Here is an 11,732-nt window from a genome sequence, read left to right as displayed (position 1 = left end):
AATCTTTCCAATCAGGAAATCTTTCCTGATGACACAAATTTCTAAGAGTGTAAATAACTGGAACTATACATAATAATTATTCTGAGACGGGCTTTACACTGAGTATTGTCAGACTGTATGTCAATAAAATTGTAAATAGAAAATAGACAAGAAAGCTGGGTAGTGTCTGATTTCTGATAAACAACTTTGAATTACTCAAGTTTACAAAATTTCTTTTTCAAACTATGATACTTTGGTCTTACAGTGTGCTAAGTAGTTCAAATCAGCTCCAGCTTGAACAAATATTCAATGATATAAAGAAATATAATTATGAGGACATTCTGCATAATGAGTGCCTCTACTTCAAATACATTTACTGAATTATTTTACTCTTATTTAAGTAAAACTCTATATGCAAAATGTTTATTTTGGGGCTATTTTTTAAAAACTTCGTTGTATGAATTTTCTACAAGTATATAGGATCTGAACTCTTGTATGTGTATATATGTCTATGTATATATGGAGAGAGAGACACACTTAAGCTGTGTATGTTCTCACACTCAAGCATTTATGTTACATATTTTGGGTTTAGAACCATTGTATTTGTGGAAAATGTAGAATTTGTATATAAAATGAATAGAAAGTACACTCATTGACATTTACTGTGTACCTTTACTATCCTCCTACTATCTGGGCCTGTGTATGTGTTCTTTTAGCATGTTTGCAACTTTCCATCACGCTATTGGCAACTGTGCTAATTATAGTTATTTTGTGACAACACGTACCCCTCCCACCTAAAAATGCTGTGGGTCCACCAGTCCTGGGAGTATTGAAAGGATAAACAGAAATGCACAAGGCTAAAGCATCAGAAGAGTCCCAGGCCAACTACATCTTATGAAGCCTAACATGATGACAAGTCAAGCAAGCACCAACCTTTATTTTGATATTTTGCACTTTTCACTACTGGGGAGGTTGTTAAGTCTGGTTAGCTTTATGAAAACTATACAGAGGTGTGCCTCCTGTCCTAACATCCCCTAAAAACCTTTTAAGGTTACTAAATATCCTGAGGTACTGCTATATTTTATAGTAAGAAGTTTAGTGGCACTCTAGGGCTCGAAAGAGGCGTTCAGGGGCTGCCAACGTATGAAGGAACGGTTGGATTTCCCTTTAAATTCACTGAAAGCAAAACGATTAGGTTGAAGACTTAACTTTAAGCCAATCCTAAAACAATCAATGATTTTTTAAAATTCTGTTCTGATCATATCTAAAATCAATAGATGTCTGGTTTGAGATTTTTATAGAAATCTTTCGTAATCAAAGTCACAGTAACCTGCTATCAGGCCCTCACCAAATATCAAATGTGCACCCTCTGCTCATACTTCCTGAGCAATGTGCATGTATTTTCTTGGTTCATTTGTTGAGATCCAGAATCACCTACTTTTCTTTTCCTGCATTTGCAGCATATCATTTTCTTTCTATGAATGATTTATTGTGAGGATGAGAGGATTAAAGGTTCTTACCAAAGCGGGGCATAGAACAAGATGTAGAAAACAAACTAGTCACAGGAAACTATTTAACACTCTGGGGGCACAAAGGTTATTTGTGTCACAGTTCATGTAAAGGTTGACCTAGCAAGTGAGGCACATGCTTAGCTGCAAACTGATATGTAGGACAACTTGTTTCCTCATGAACAAATATGTAAGCAAAAAAATCACTTCTGAAGAAGTGAAAGAATGAAAAGAAGACATTGTTTGTTGAACCTGTTGTATGTTTCTCTTAATAAACCACCAGGACTGTAAATATAGACTTTTTACCTTTGTAGAAGCTAATAACTAAATCTGTAATCTGAACACAGGCCTATCTAATGCAGCATGTGTGATGCCTTTTATGACTTTTGTAGTTTGAAATGACACAAGACCTGACCACATACAAGAATACTTAACTCTTCAGTAATGCTGTGAATAAACTTACTTCTGTACAATTTGAATGGGCAGACGACCCCAATTGTTCCCAGAATACCTAATTTTCTTTTTAAAATGGAAGAAAATAACGAACTCACAGATTTTCACAGGCTGTAAGAGCTCATTACTGCACAGTTAGAGAAAGAAGAAGAGTCATTTATGTCATATAAATGGAATTCTTGTCAGAGGTTTACCCGGTTCCTCTAATTGATCCCACCAAATTTAGATCACATCTGTCTGAAAGCGCATCCATGGCTTTCGAATCTTGATAAGCTGCTGCTCTGCCTGCAGTAACCAGCTCAGCAGGCAGGGAGGAAACAACAAAGGAGTGGTGGTGGGGGACTGAGGTGAAGTCAAGCTTTCACCATCAAGGAGCGCCGGTGCAGATTTTGCTGCCCTGGCAACAAAAAACCCCCATAAAGTTGATTCGTCTTTTAAAGTACTGACCTCTGATTGGTCTTAAATCCACAGAGATTACATTAATCAGAGACCACAGGACCTCCTACCGCAATGAAAAAGAATCCATGATATAAAGAAAATAAATTGCATATAGCATAAAAAAACCCCCACTCCTGTTACACAATCAAATTTTCTTTTGTTTGTTATTCAAAACAAATCAATAACCATTAGGCATTTACAACAAAAGCAGCATTTAATATCACAAAACACCAAATAGATTTCTTTATCAATGTAGGGCTGAATGATACTGTGTCAACATCACCAGCTTGGTTTAATCGTAATTAGGTTACAGGCTTTCTCTTAACCCTTTAACCGTCTGTCTTTCGTCTGCTGATTTTGCTCACAGACTTCAAATGGTCTGACACAAGTGGAGCTGAAACGATTAGTTAGATACTTAAGTTCAGTTTAAGATGATTACCCTTTTCTTGTTTCGTCCGCTGAAATGTCAGGAGCTGGTGCTTTTTTATTCTCTAACATTGCACAAAGGGATTAATCAACTGAGATGAATCAAAATAACGTATACATTAACTGATATGAATCTATTTGAAAAAAAAAAGTTACCAAGTCAAGATAGAAGCTTAAACGTATCCAATGAAATTTTGTGAATTTGTTTTAAAACCCCACAATTTGATAACACAACTGCCGAGGTTGACCCAGTACCATTCAGCCCCACTTGAATGCATTAAAAAGGTGAGTGTTTTTTCATCAACAGTGTTTCAATACATCACTGGCTGGCGGAAATAAGCAGGTAATACCTAAGACTGCATAAAGTACAAGTACATTCTCAACACATGTTAATTTTCAAGATTTCTTTGATGTGCAACAGAAATGACATCAGGAATGACCCAAAATGCAACATGGGAAATATATCTAATACTTGAGCAAAAATAAAGAAATAAAGTGCAACAGTCAGCACTGTTAAAGGACCTCTCTGCATACATACATATTGGCTTTGAGAATATAAAAAACATTATTATTTACATTTAGTACTGCTAATTCTGCGTATCAACTATCAACTGAGCCTTATAACATTATACAATTTGCATTAGTTAGAGTCCTTCTCCCTCTTTAAAGCCAAACACCTCTTCTTCATACAGTACATCCTCTTATTAGCACCTATGTGGCAGGTCAAGTTGAAGTCTCAGCAATCAATAATCATGCATAGTTCAGGTTGGTCTTCCTGTAGTTAAAACTCTGGATGTGACACTTGGTTCACTTTCCTTGACCTTCACGCCATCATCATAATTTCTACAATTTTCATACTGATTCAGACAAGCAGGCACAAACTGCTCTTCATTGACTATTCTTCCCTCGAGCAGTGTTGTTGCTCCCTGTGCCACAGCCAGTGAAAAGAGGGAAGAGAAAGCTGTCCTTCACTGGGGTAAAAAAAAAAATAATCTGGTCGATCCTCGTATGATCCCCCCAGGTGCAGTCAGTAATATCATCTCACTTCCATGTGGCGGCAGTCGGGCGAATGGCGGCACTTCCCTTGTTGCCCTTTGACCCCAGCGACTGACCCGAGCGACTCCGCAGGTCACGCTCAGCATTCTCGCTCTGCGCCTGCTCCTCGTCATACCTGCTGACGCACAAACAAAGGAATGTAGCGTGTGTGAGGGAGCTCCTGTTGCCCTATCTGTTTGCTTTAATGTGAAGTGTGCAAACAAAGTGCTTAACTTGCACAAATTTCCCACATGATAAATATTAACGCCACACTGACTCCGTAAAAATCAAGAATTAGTGAGCTGGATGTGGTCATTTGCTAAGCCTTCGATAGCTCAGTTGGTAGAGCGGAGGACTGTAGTGGAAAAATCAGAGATCCTTAGGTCGCTGGTTCAAATCCGGCTCGAAGGAGTTTTTGTTTGTTTTACTTCTGAATTTCCACAGATATGTCGTGGTACAAAGCTAAATCAACATAAGTTTCAGCTAGGGTTCTACAAATAAGTAAGAAAAACTAAAGTTACACAATAAATGTTGCTGCACAACAATCCTACGCACGCTTCCTAATGCACAGTGATACTGCTGCTTTAATTTGGTACACAGAAAATACTTCATACATTAAATAAAATCTAGCCTAAAGGAGAGACCTTTTCAAATATTAAAAACTCTGAAATATTTAAAAAAGGTAATCTCCTAAATGACAAGCCTTTAAAATGCATCCAGAAGAGGATTTTTCAAAGTGCTTGAATCAGACTTTTGTATTGGTTCCCACGTCCTGGACTTGGTGACATGTGTCAAACAGTAAAGAAAGTGGAAGTAAATACAGTAGTAAAGATGGTCTACTTATAATTTACAGGTACTTGCTGACTTTCAATTTAGGTATTTAGAATATGTGATTCAATCTGTCAAAATAAATCAAAAATACAGATTACACTTTGAACAGGACCCTGTTTGGATATTTGACATTCAGGCTTCCTTTGATAGCTCAGTTGGTAGAGCGGAGGACTGTAGAAGCATCATTAGTAATCCTTAGGTCGCTGGTTCAAATCCGGCTCAAAGGAAAGGTTTTAGGCAGAGGATGAGTGAACAACAATGCTTCTATGGTACTGCACAACATCATTTACAAATGTCCTACATGTCAACCCAACACCTCTAAGGAGCACACATGCCAGTGCATCCTGATTGTGTTTATAACGGTACTTTAAATCTGTCCACTTGTAGTTGGATCTACAAGGATCAGTGGAGTCAGATGTGCAGAGACTTTAACTGTGCAGAATTTCTACTGTGTTCATGTCGTTGAAGAATGAATTAAGAAGTATAAACAAAATGGTAAAGGCAACGTTAGATCCCTAATCCAAATTCTGCTTAACTATTCTTAACGATTGGTCTGTAATGTTGCTCGTGCCTTCATGCAGGAGCTTGTCATGGCAGCCACAAACTAAGTTGCACAGAACATGCTGATGCAAATGGTATCTCCTTTCGATAGCTCATCTGGTAGAGAGGAAGGCTGTAGAGTGTGTGTGCTAGACATCCTTAGGTGGCTGGTTTAAATCTGGAGTAACATTTTCAGTGTTAACTCATAGTCTGTAGTGGAATGCCTTGATAAGTGTCCATATTGTATGTAAGTGTGCTTTTAAGTAAGTCATCAGTCCTACTGTAGACAAGAGAGGCTTAAATTAGTTTTACATAGGCAATTCAGACAATTCCATTAGAATTAGAAAATCTGCAACATTGTAAATTAAATCAAAATGGAGATTAAACGTGTGAGATTTCTTAGTGACACGGGAAATAAAAACTGAACTGTAAACATATGTACTGTACTGCAAAAACAGCACAGTAACCAACACCTGCCATGCCGAATGTCTACAAGAAGTGAAATCAGTCCAGCCTTGATCAAACTGCGTGAAAAGGGCTAGCGACTCATAAATAGATTGTTTACTTCTTGTTTAGGTATAGTAACTTCGTTACAATATTGTTTTATACTAAAGATAAGGAATTGGTAACCCCTGCTGTCAGAAAATGAATGTTAAACTATATGCAATGATGTATAATATATGTGTATGTCTGAGCATAATCTTTACAGCTAATCATGCACAATCAAGTTAGTACTTAAAAGGGACCCCTCTGAGCCAGATTTGAACCAGCAACCTAAGGATATCTAAGATTACCTCCACAGTCCTATGCTCCATCAAAGGTCATGACTGATCAAAATAGCTGTGGAATCCTAACTTAGACCATAGACTGATATTTTTATCTCCTATGTGACTCTCCTGGCCTGAGCGAGCTTGCTGAGGCAAATATGAACATGATGGACAGATTTTAAAGTCACTTACAGGACTTGATAGTTGCCCAGGGCCTCTCTGGGCGGGCTGCGGTTCCAGCGGCAGTCTGGGATGTCCCCATTTGGCGTGACGATGTTGAGGGTGTCATTGATGAGGTTGTACTTGAGGATGCGGTCGTTAGCTGTGCTGGAGGTCAGTGAGGGGGAGGCATTGACCTGAGGATCATACACACAAACGTTTGAGGTGAAGGGTGTTTTCCAACAGTGCAAATGGAGATCCGGTTTGCAATAAACCGTAAATGAGTTCACAGCTAAATCATGCAGAGCAGGATCCAAAGGAGCAATGTTTAATTTCCCTCCCATTCCAATGCAGAAGCTTTTATCAGCAGGAAATGATGCTGCTAATGTGCTTTAACAGCTGTGCACATAAAAACATAATCAAACGTGGATGCTCAGAGAGAGATGAAGCAATAAATCTGAAATCAACACACACTAAGTCATTTCCACATATAAGAGATGGAAACACCAAGACTTTCAGAAGCTCATCAAATATTTCTAATCATTACATGTTAATGAGACTCCCATACATACTTTCATATCATAACAGGATGGAGTTGGTTTAATGAACAGAGGAGGGTGGCCCTGACTAGGTTTGTGGCACAAATTCTCTGCCACTGAGAGTTTTTGCCTGACAGCCATCTTTGTCTTGCCCAAGATAGATCAGATTGGTGTCTATAAACAGAAATAGTTCAGACCTAGCCTGGAAACCTTGCTACACATTGTACAGCTGTCAAAATGAGTGCAGTTAAATATGACAGCCTCATAAGAGGCACACTGCTCAGAGAGACCAACCAACAAATAGCCTTTGTCAGGCTGCGTATCTTGTTATGTACTTGTGTTTCCTCTGTATTTTTTATCAGTGTCTAGAAGCTGCACTGAATGGGCTAAAGACACACCTTAAGCACACAAATGAAAACACAAAGCCACATGCCAAAACAAACACTGAAGGTAGTTTACGTTACACAGCAGTGGCTTTATCTATGCAAGCATATTAAGTAATAAGTAAAGTAGTCAAAGAAGAAATAGCTTTAGCATACAGAGGTGGTTCCTTTTCAGTTATTTAACCTCATCTTCTCTGAAAGGCCTTGGATTGAGTTTAGCTGAAGCTAACTCTGTTCAGACTGTCCTTACAGTTTTGTAGCTACCAATGACTTGATTTAAGGATGTTCTTCAAGCTTAAAAAATGAGTCTAGGGACTCAGGGACCTGAGGCCTTTTGGTGTGAGATTAAAGGTGTTTAGGACCATCACAACTCCTGTTAAATTACTCACCTCAATAAGCCATGGCTTCAGCTTGTCATCAATAATGATGTCATACCCGTAACACTCAAAACAGTGCTTGTCATTGTTCATCACAGGCTATTAAAAAAGAAAAACAGATATTCAATTAGGGAGAGGAATTCACCTCCAAGTGATTTGAGTATGTTGGAAAGTTTCTAATGCAACACTGAGTGATTCATCAGGGAAGGATGTTAACACATAGTTGCAGTATAAATACACTGGCAGTCATAGCTATTAGTACACAAAGTAGTCTATCCGTTGAAGCCTTGGAGAGGAAGTGAGATATGACTACTTTGGAGAAAAGGGAAGTGTGCATTATGTTGTGAGAACTGTTGTGCTAAAAACAATGTAAAGACATACAGGTGGTTTTATAACTTTGCCTTTCATAGTGTAAGCGCCGGGAATTGCTGACAGCTGATGTCACGAGTTACTTTGTCAGACTGAATGTTTCACTTAAAATATATAGAAAGAACAGCCAGTAAAACTCTATGCTTTCTTTTAATCCCTTGAAGCACCCAAAAATGTACAGAAAAGTGAATCTTGGTCATGTTAAAATGCTGCTTTTGTGCTAAAAAATGTGTAATGATACCCCAGTGACACGTATGGCTGTGAAAGGGCTCACTGTGTTAAACCCACAGCTTCCTCAAACTTCACCGCTTTGGTTGCTTCTCCCCACATTATTTTTGGCTGCAATAGGCAGCTGTTTTCAGGGAAAAACCTCTAGAAACCACTGCGCTTTACCTGCTAAGCACCAAATGATTTTAGACTGTGACCATCTGCACCTGTTCTTGTATATTACAGATATTACAGTCAATCGTTTTAGCGGGTTAAAGTCACACATTTTCCCCAAAAATGGCTAAGAGAGCATATATCCATCTGAAAAATATGCAATTTCACATGACAGGTATGTTACTGGAGGTTTAAGTCTAAGATTTCAGTACGTCGTGAGATGTGTGTATTTGCCAAAAAATGATTTAGGATACACATGTGACTGAGTAAAGGTGTACATTTCGAATGATTACTTTACAGTTACAGATACAACTATCCAGGATTCAGTGATCCTGCATGTTTTCAGAAAGTCTATATACCGATAATTATAAAAAAAAACATGTAGAGGCCCATTTATGTGTCTATACACACATCACAAGAAAGCTGAAACATGTCATGTTATGACATTTTCAAGATTACAAGTCACGACATATGGGACACAAGTATAGTGGATTAGTAATGTGCCATAATTTGGTCAAACGTTTTGTATTTATGGGATGAGGTAATTGCTAATGAGATAAAGACGTCATCATAACAACCACTCACAGCTACAGCCTTCAGCGACTGCACCACGATCCAGTGGATCTGGTCAAACAGTCGGCTTGTCACCTCCTTTCCTCTGGTGCTCTCTAGGTACAAACGAAGGTTACTGACTGTCCACTTGCCTCCATGGACGTGATTGTAGTCATCCTGCATTAAAGAAATTCAGGATTCAAGATTTTTTTTTTATTCAAGAAAATGAATGTTTTTTGTATAAAAATTGTACAATTTAAGAGAATCATTAATGTCTGAGGTTGATCAAAAAATGACTTTGGATGTAGTCAGCATTAGTTAAAACTATTATCATTAGAATTTTGTGCAGTATTATATTGCTTTTTCACATAGAAAAGATACACCCTTTTACCTTCAAAATGTACTCTATATATTCTGAAGTCTGGATGTGGCTTAAGTCTTAATATTTTTTCAGACAGTATTACAAACTGCTGTCATTTATCACATATGACAGGTCAAACAATGAAAAAGTGGCATGCAGAAATGGAGGTTTCAGTGTAGCTTTTAATACATAATACTCAAAGACTTACTCCGTGCTTTTGGATGGCCACATTAGTGAGGTGAACAAACATATTGTCCAGTTCACTGGTGCTGGGCGTGTACTTCACTGTACAGAACCTACAGAAGCCCAGCTTGTACCTGACAGTCAAACATCAAAGAGAAAACAGCAAACTAGTACAATGTAACAAGTCATGTGAAAGAACATTTTAATAATATTCTGAAACATTGCAATAATGGATTTATTACCATTTCCTGAATGAACAATTTCTGACAAAACAAGATATAGCTGAAATACTGTGTGCTTACATATAGCATTTCAGGGGCCGATATGTCGTCACAAGGACATAGAGGCGCAGGTCAAACTTCTTCCCTCCAATCAACAGAGGATTGTCAATGTACAAGGAGATGACATAAGCCTCTTTTCCACTGGATGCTGCCACAAACCTGGGGCCAAAACACAGCCAAACATTAGCTACACCAACCTCTGACTGAACAAATGTTTTTTGACAGACGCAATGAAAAACAATTTTACCTGGAAATAAAATGCTTACCGAGTCAATTATCGTACCTTTTTGTTTACTTTTTGATGCTTTTTAAAATTTATTTGTATGTAAAACTAGAAGAAAAACAAAACATCACAACATCACACTAATCGACTCACGTTGAGGTGCGGCTGTCCCGCGACCACTTTTTAATCTGAGACAGTTTGTTGATGAGGAAGATGCCTTTGCCTTGGGCCTTCCCACAGGGCTTCATGATCCAGGTGCTGGATGGATTCTTGCGAAACTCCTCCACAAACAAGTTGTAATCTGCAGGGAGCATGAATGTCACGGGGACAAAATCTGCACAAAGAGAATTAATAAACATGGTCAGCTCTGTTACTTAAAGTAGCATATCTCAACAGCGTGCAAAGGGAAAATAAGAGTGCAATTTTGCTGTACGTTTGCAATTTTTAATTGTAAGTCTGTTGTGAAGAGTACCCAGATAAATGTATTTTCCATTCTCATCCTTCTCTGCAAGCGGACTTCCTTCCTTCTCCAACTCCTTGCGGTAGCGCTTGATGTTTTTGATCATCAGGTCCTTTCTGGTCAACTCGTAGTGGTTGGGGAAGTGGTTAACCATCTGGTCATCTGACAGGCGGTAGCCAGTGTCCACGCTGAACACGTTCCTAATGGTCTGGATGCTCATCCTATATTTGTGTACAAAAAAACCTGCATCAAGGATTAAATCAAGCCATTCATTGAACATTTCAGGAACACACATTCAATTTGCAACAGGGAGAAAGAAATATTGAAAGCCTAATTGCTTAACTACTGCACTCAATTTTTGGTGTCAGGAACTTACAAAAAGGAATGCATATTTGTACATATATGTCCTTTTATCCATTTGATCATCTCACAACATTTGAGCAATGTTAGATAATTAGGAAAACACTAAACACTAAACTATAACTATGTCCTGTCACTTGAGTCACTTAGTAATATTTGCACTTTGAATGCTTTATGAACATTTTGCTGATTTGTGAGGAGGACTTTCACGACGGCATCTTTAACTACAATATCTTATTTCTATATGTAGAAAACTCCTGACAGCGCTTTGTATCTGGTGTTAGCTTCACATAGTTTTCAAAAACTCAAGATACATGTGTAATATAGATAGAGACCATACCAGTAGAAGTTCCAGTCCTCGTTTTCTGTAACTGGAATCCATTCCCTTTTTTCAAAATTATTGATGAGCACTGACTTCTCAATGTCAGTCACCCATTTCACCTTACCGGCCATGGTGCCTCCCACTGGGGTGGAGCACAAAACAACAGGTAAACAGACAGAAAAGCAGATAAACAGTCATAAAAGACCAATGCATAGAGATATATTCTTAAGACTACATTCTGTTATTGTGCAATAAAGCATCTAATATGTTCTCTGGGATTTATATCCGGCCCACTACCTGCAAATCAATGTCAGGAAACAGCCAGTCATCAGCATCAGCTAGTCGGGCTGACTCCGTTAGCGGGCTGCTGAATCCTCCCTGGACTGCTGCAGAGACTGGGCGGCCATCATCCAGTCAAGGATGCAATCTCATCCGGTTGTCGTTAGCTGAACTCACAGCTAAACAGTTTGTCAGCATCACTGTTAGCCAAAGCTAACGACTAAACACTGCTTCCATGTTAGCTGTTTTATTGCTAGCAGGCTGTAGTTATTGCTCCGGGCGACGTGAAGCTGGACACAGCGACGACAACGCCCACGACGGTCAAACTACCACAACACAAGTCTTTGTTATTAAAAGGTAATAACATACATATACATACTGCAGTACATTACTATTAAGCGAAATGTTTGAACAGAAAATGTCTCAAAAACACTCAAAGATGTGGTTACTTTACGAGCTTGGTCCTTCCGGGAGAATAACCTAGCAACGGAGGACGCAGTGATGTCAATGCAGAGTGTCATTACCA

At 38.6% G+C, this 11,732-nt stretch overlaps 1 protein-coding gene and 2 non-coding genes across 3 annotated transcripts; 2 read left to right on the top strand and 1 right to left on the bottom strand.

Moving 5' to 3' along the window:
* Window positions 1–2,523: 2,523 nt before the first annotated feature.
* ttll1 (tubulin tyrosine ligase-like family, member 1) lies at window positions 2,524–11,700 on the bottom strand. The gene is made up of 11 exons (XM_075472501.1): window positions 11,656–11,700; window positions 11,225–11,532; window positions 10,946–11,069; window positions 10,258–10,466; window positions 9,939–10,119; window positions 9,584–9,721; window positions 9,307–9,415; window positions 8,771–8,914; window positions 7,448–7,534; window positions 6,170–6,333; window positions 2,524–3,975 (listed from the first exon to the last, which is right to left on the bottom strand). Exons 3-11 carry the CDS (start codon window positions 11,056–11,058, stop codon window positions 3,846–3,848), a joined length of 1,275 nt encoding a protein of 424 aa, XP_075328616.1. The 5' UTR covers window positions 11,059–11,069; window positions 11,225–11,532; window positions 11,656–11,700; the 3' UTR covers window positions 2,524–3,845.
* Window positions 4,164–4,250, top strand: trnay-gua (transfer RNA tyrosine (anticodon GUA)). The gene is given in 2 exon segments: window positions 4,164–4,200; window positions 4,215–4,250. It is a non-coding gene; the product is annotated as a tRNA-Tyr (tRNA).
* trnay-gua (transfer RNA tyrosine (anticodon GUA)) lies at window positions 4,811–4,897 on the top strand. The gene is given in 2 exon segments: window positions 4,811–4,847; window positions 4,862–4,897. It is a non-coding gene; the product is annotated as a tRNA-Tyr (tRNA).
* Window positions 11,701–11,732: the final 32 nt, after the last annotated feature.

Source organism: Odontesthes bonariensis, chromosome 8 (genome assembly GCF_027942865.1).
Source record: "Odontesthes bonariensis isolate fOdoBon6 chromosome 8, fOdoBon6.hap1, whole genome shotgun sequence".
NCBI lineage: Eukaryota > Metazoa > Chordata > Actinopteri > Atheriniformes > Atherinopsidae > Odontesthes > Odontesthes bonariensis.
The sequence above is the reverse complement of the archived record's forward strand: the minus strand, read 5'-3'. Positions and strand labels throughout refer to the sequence as shown.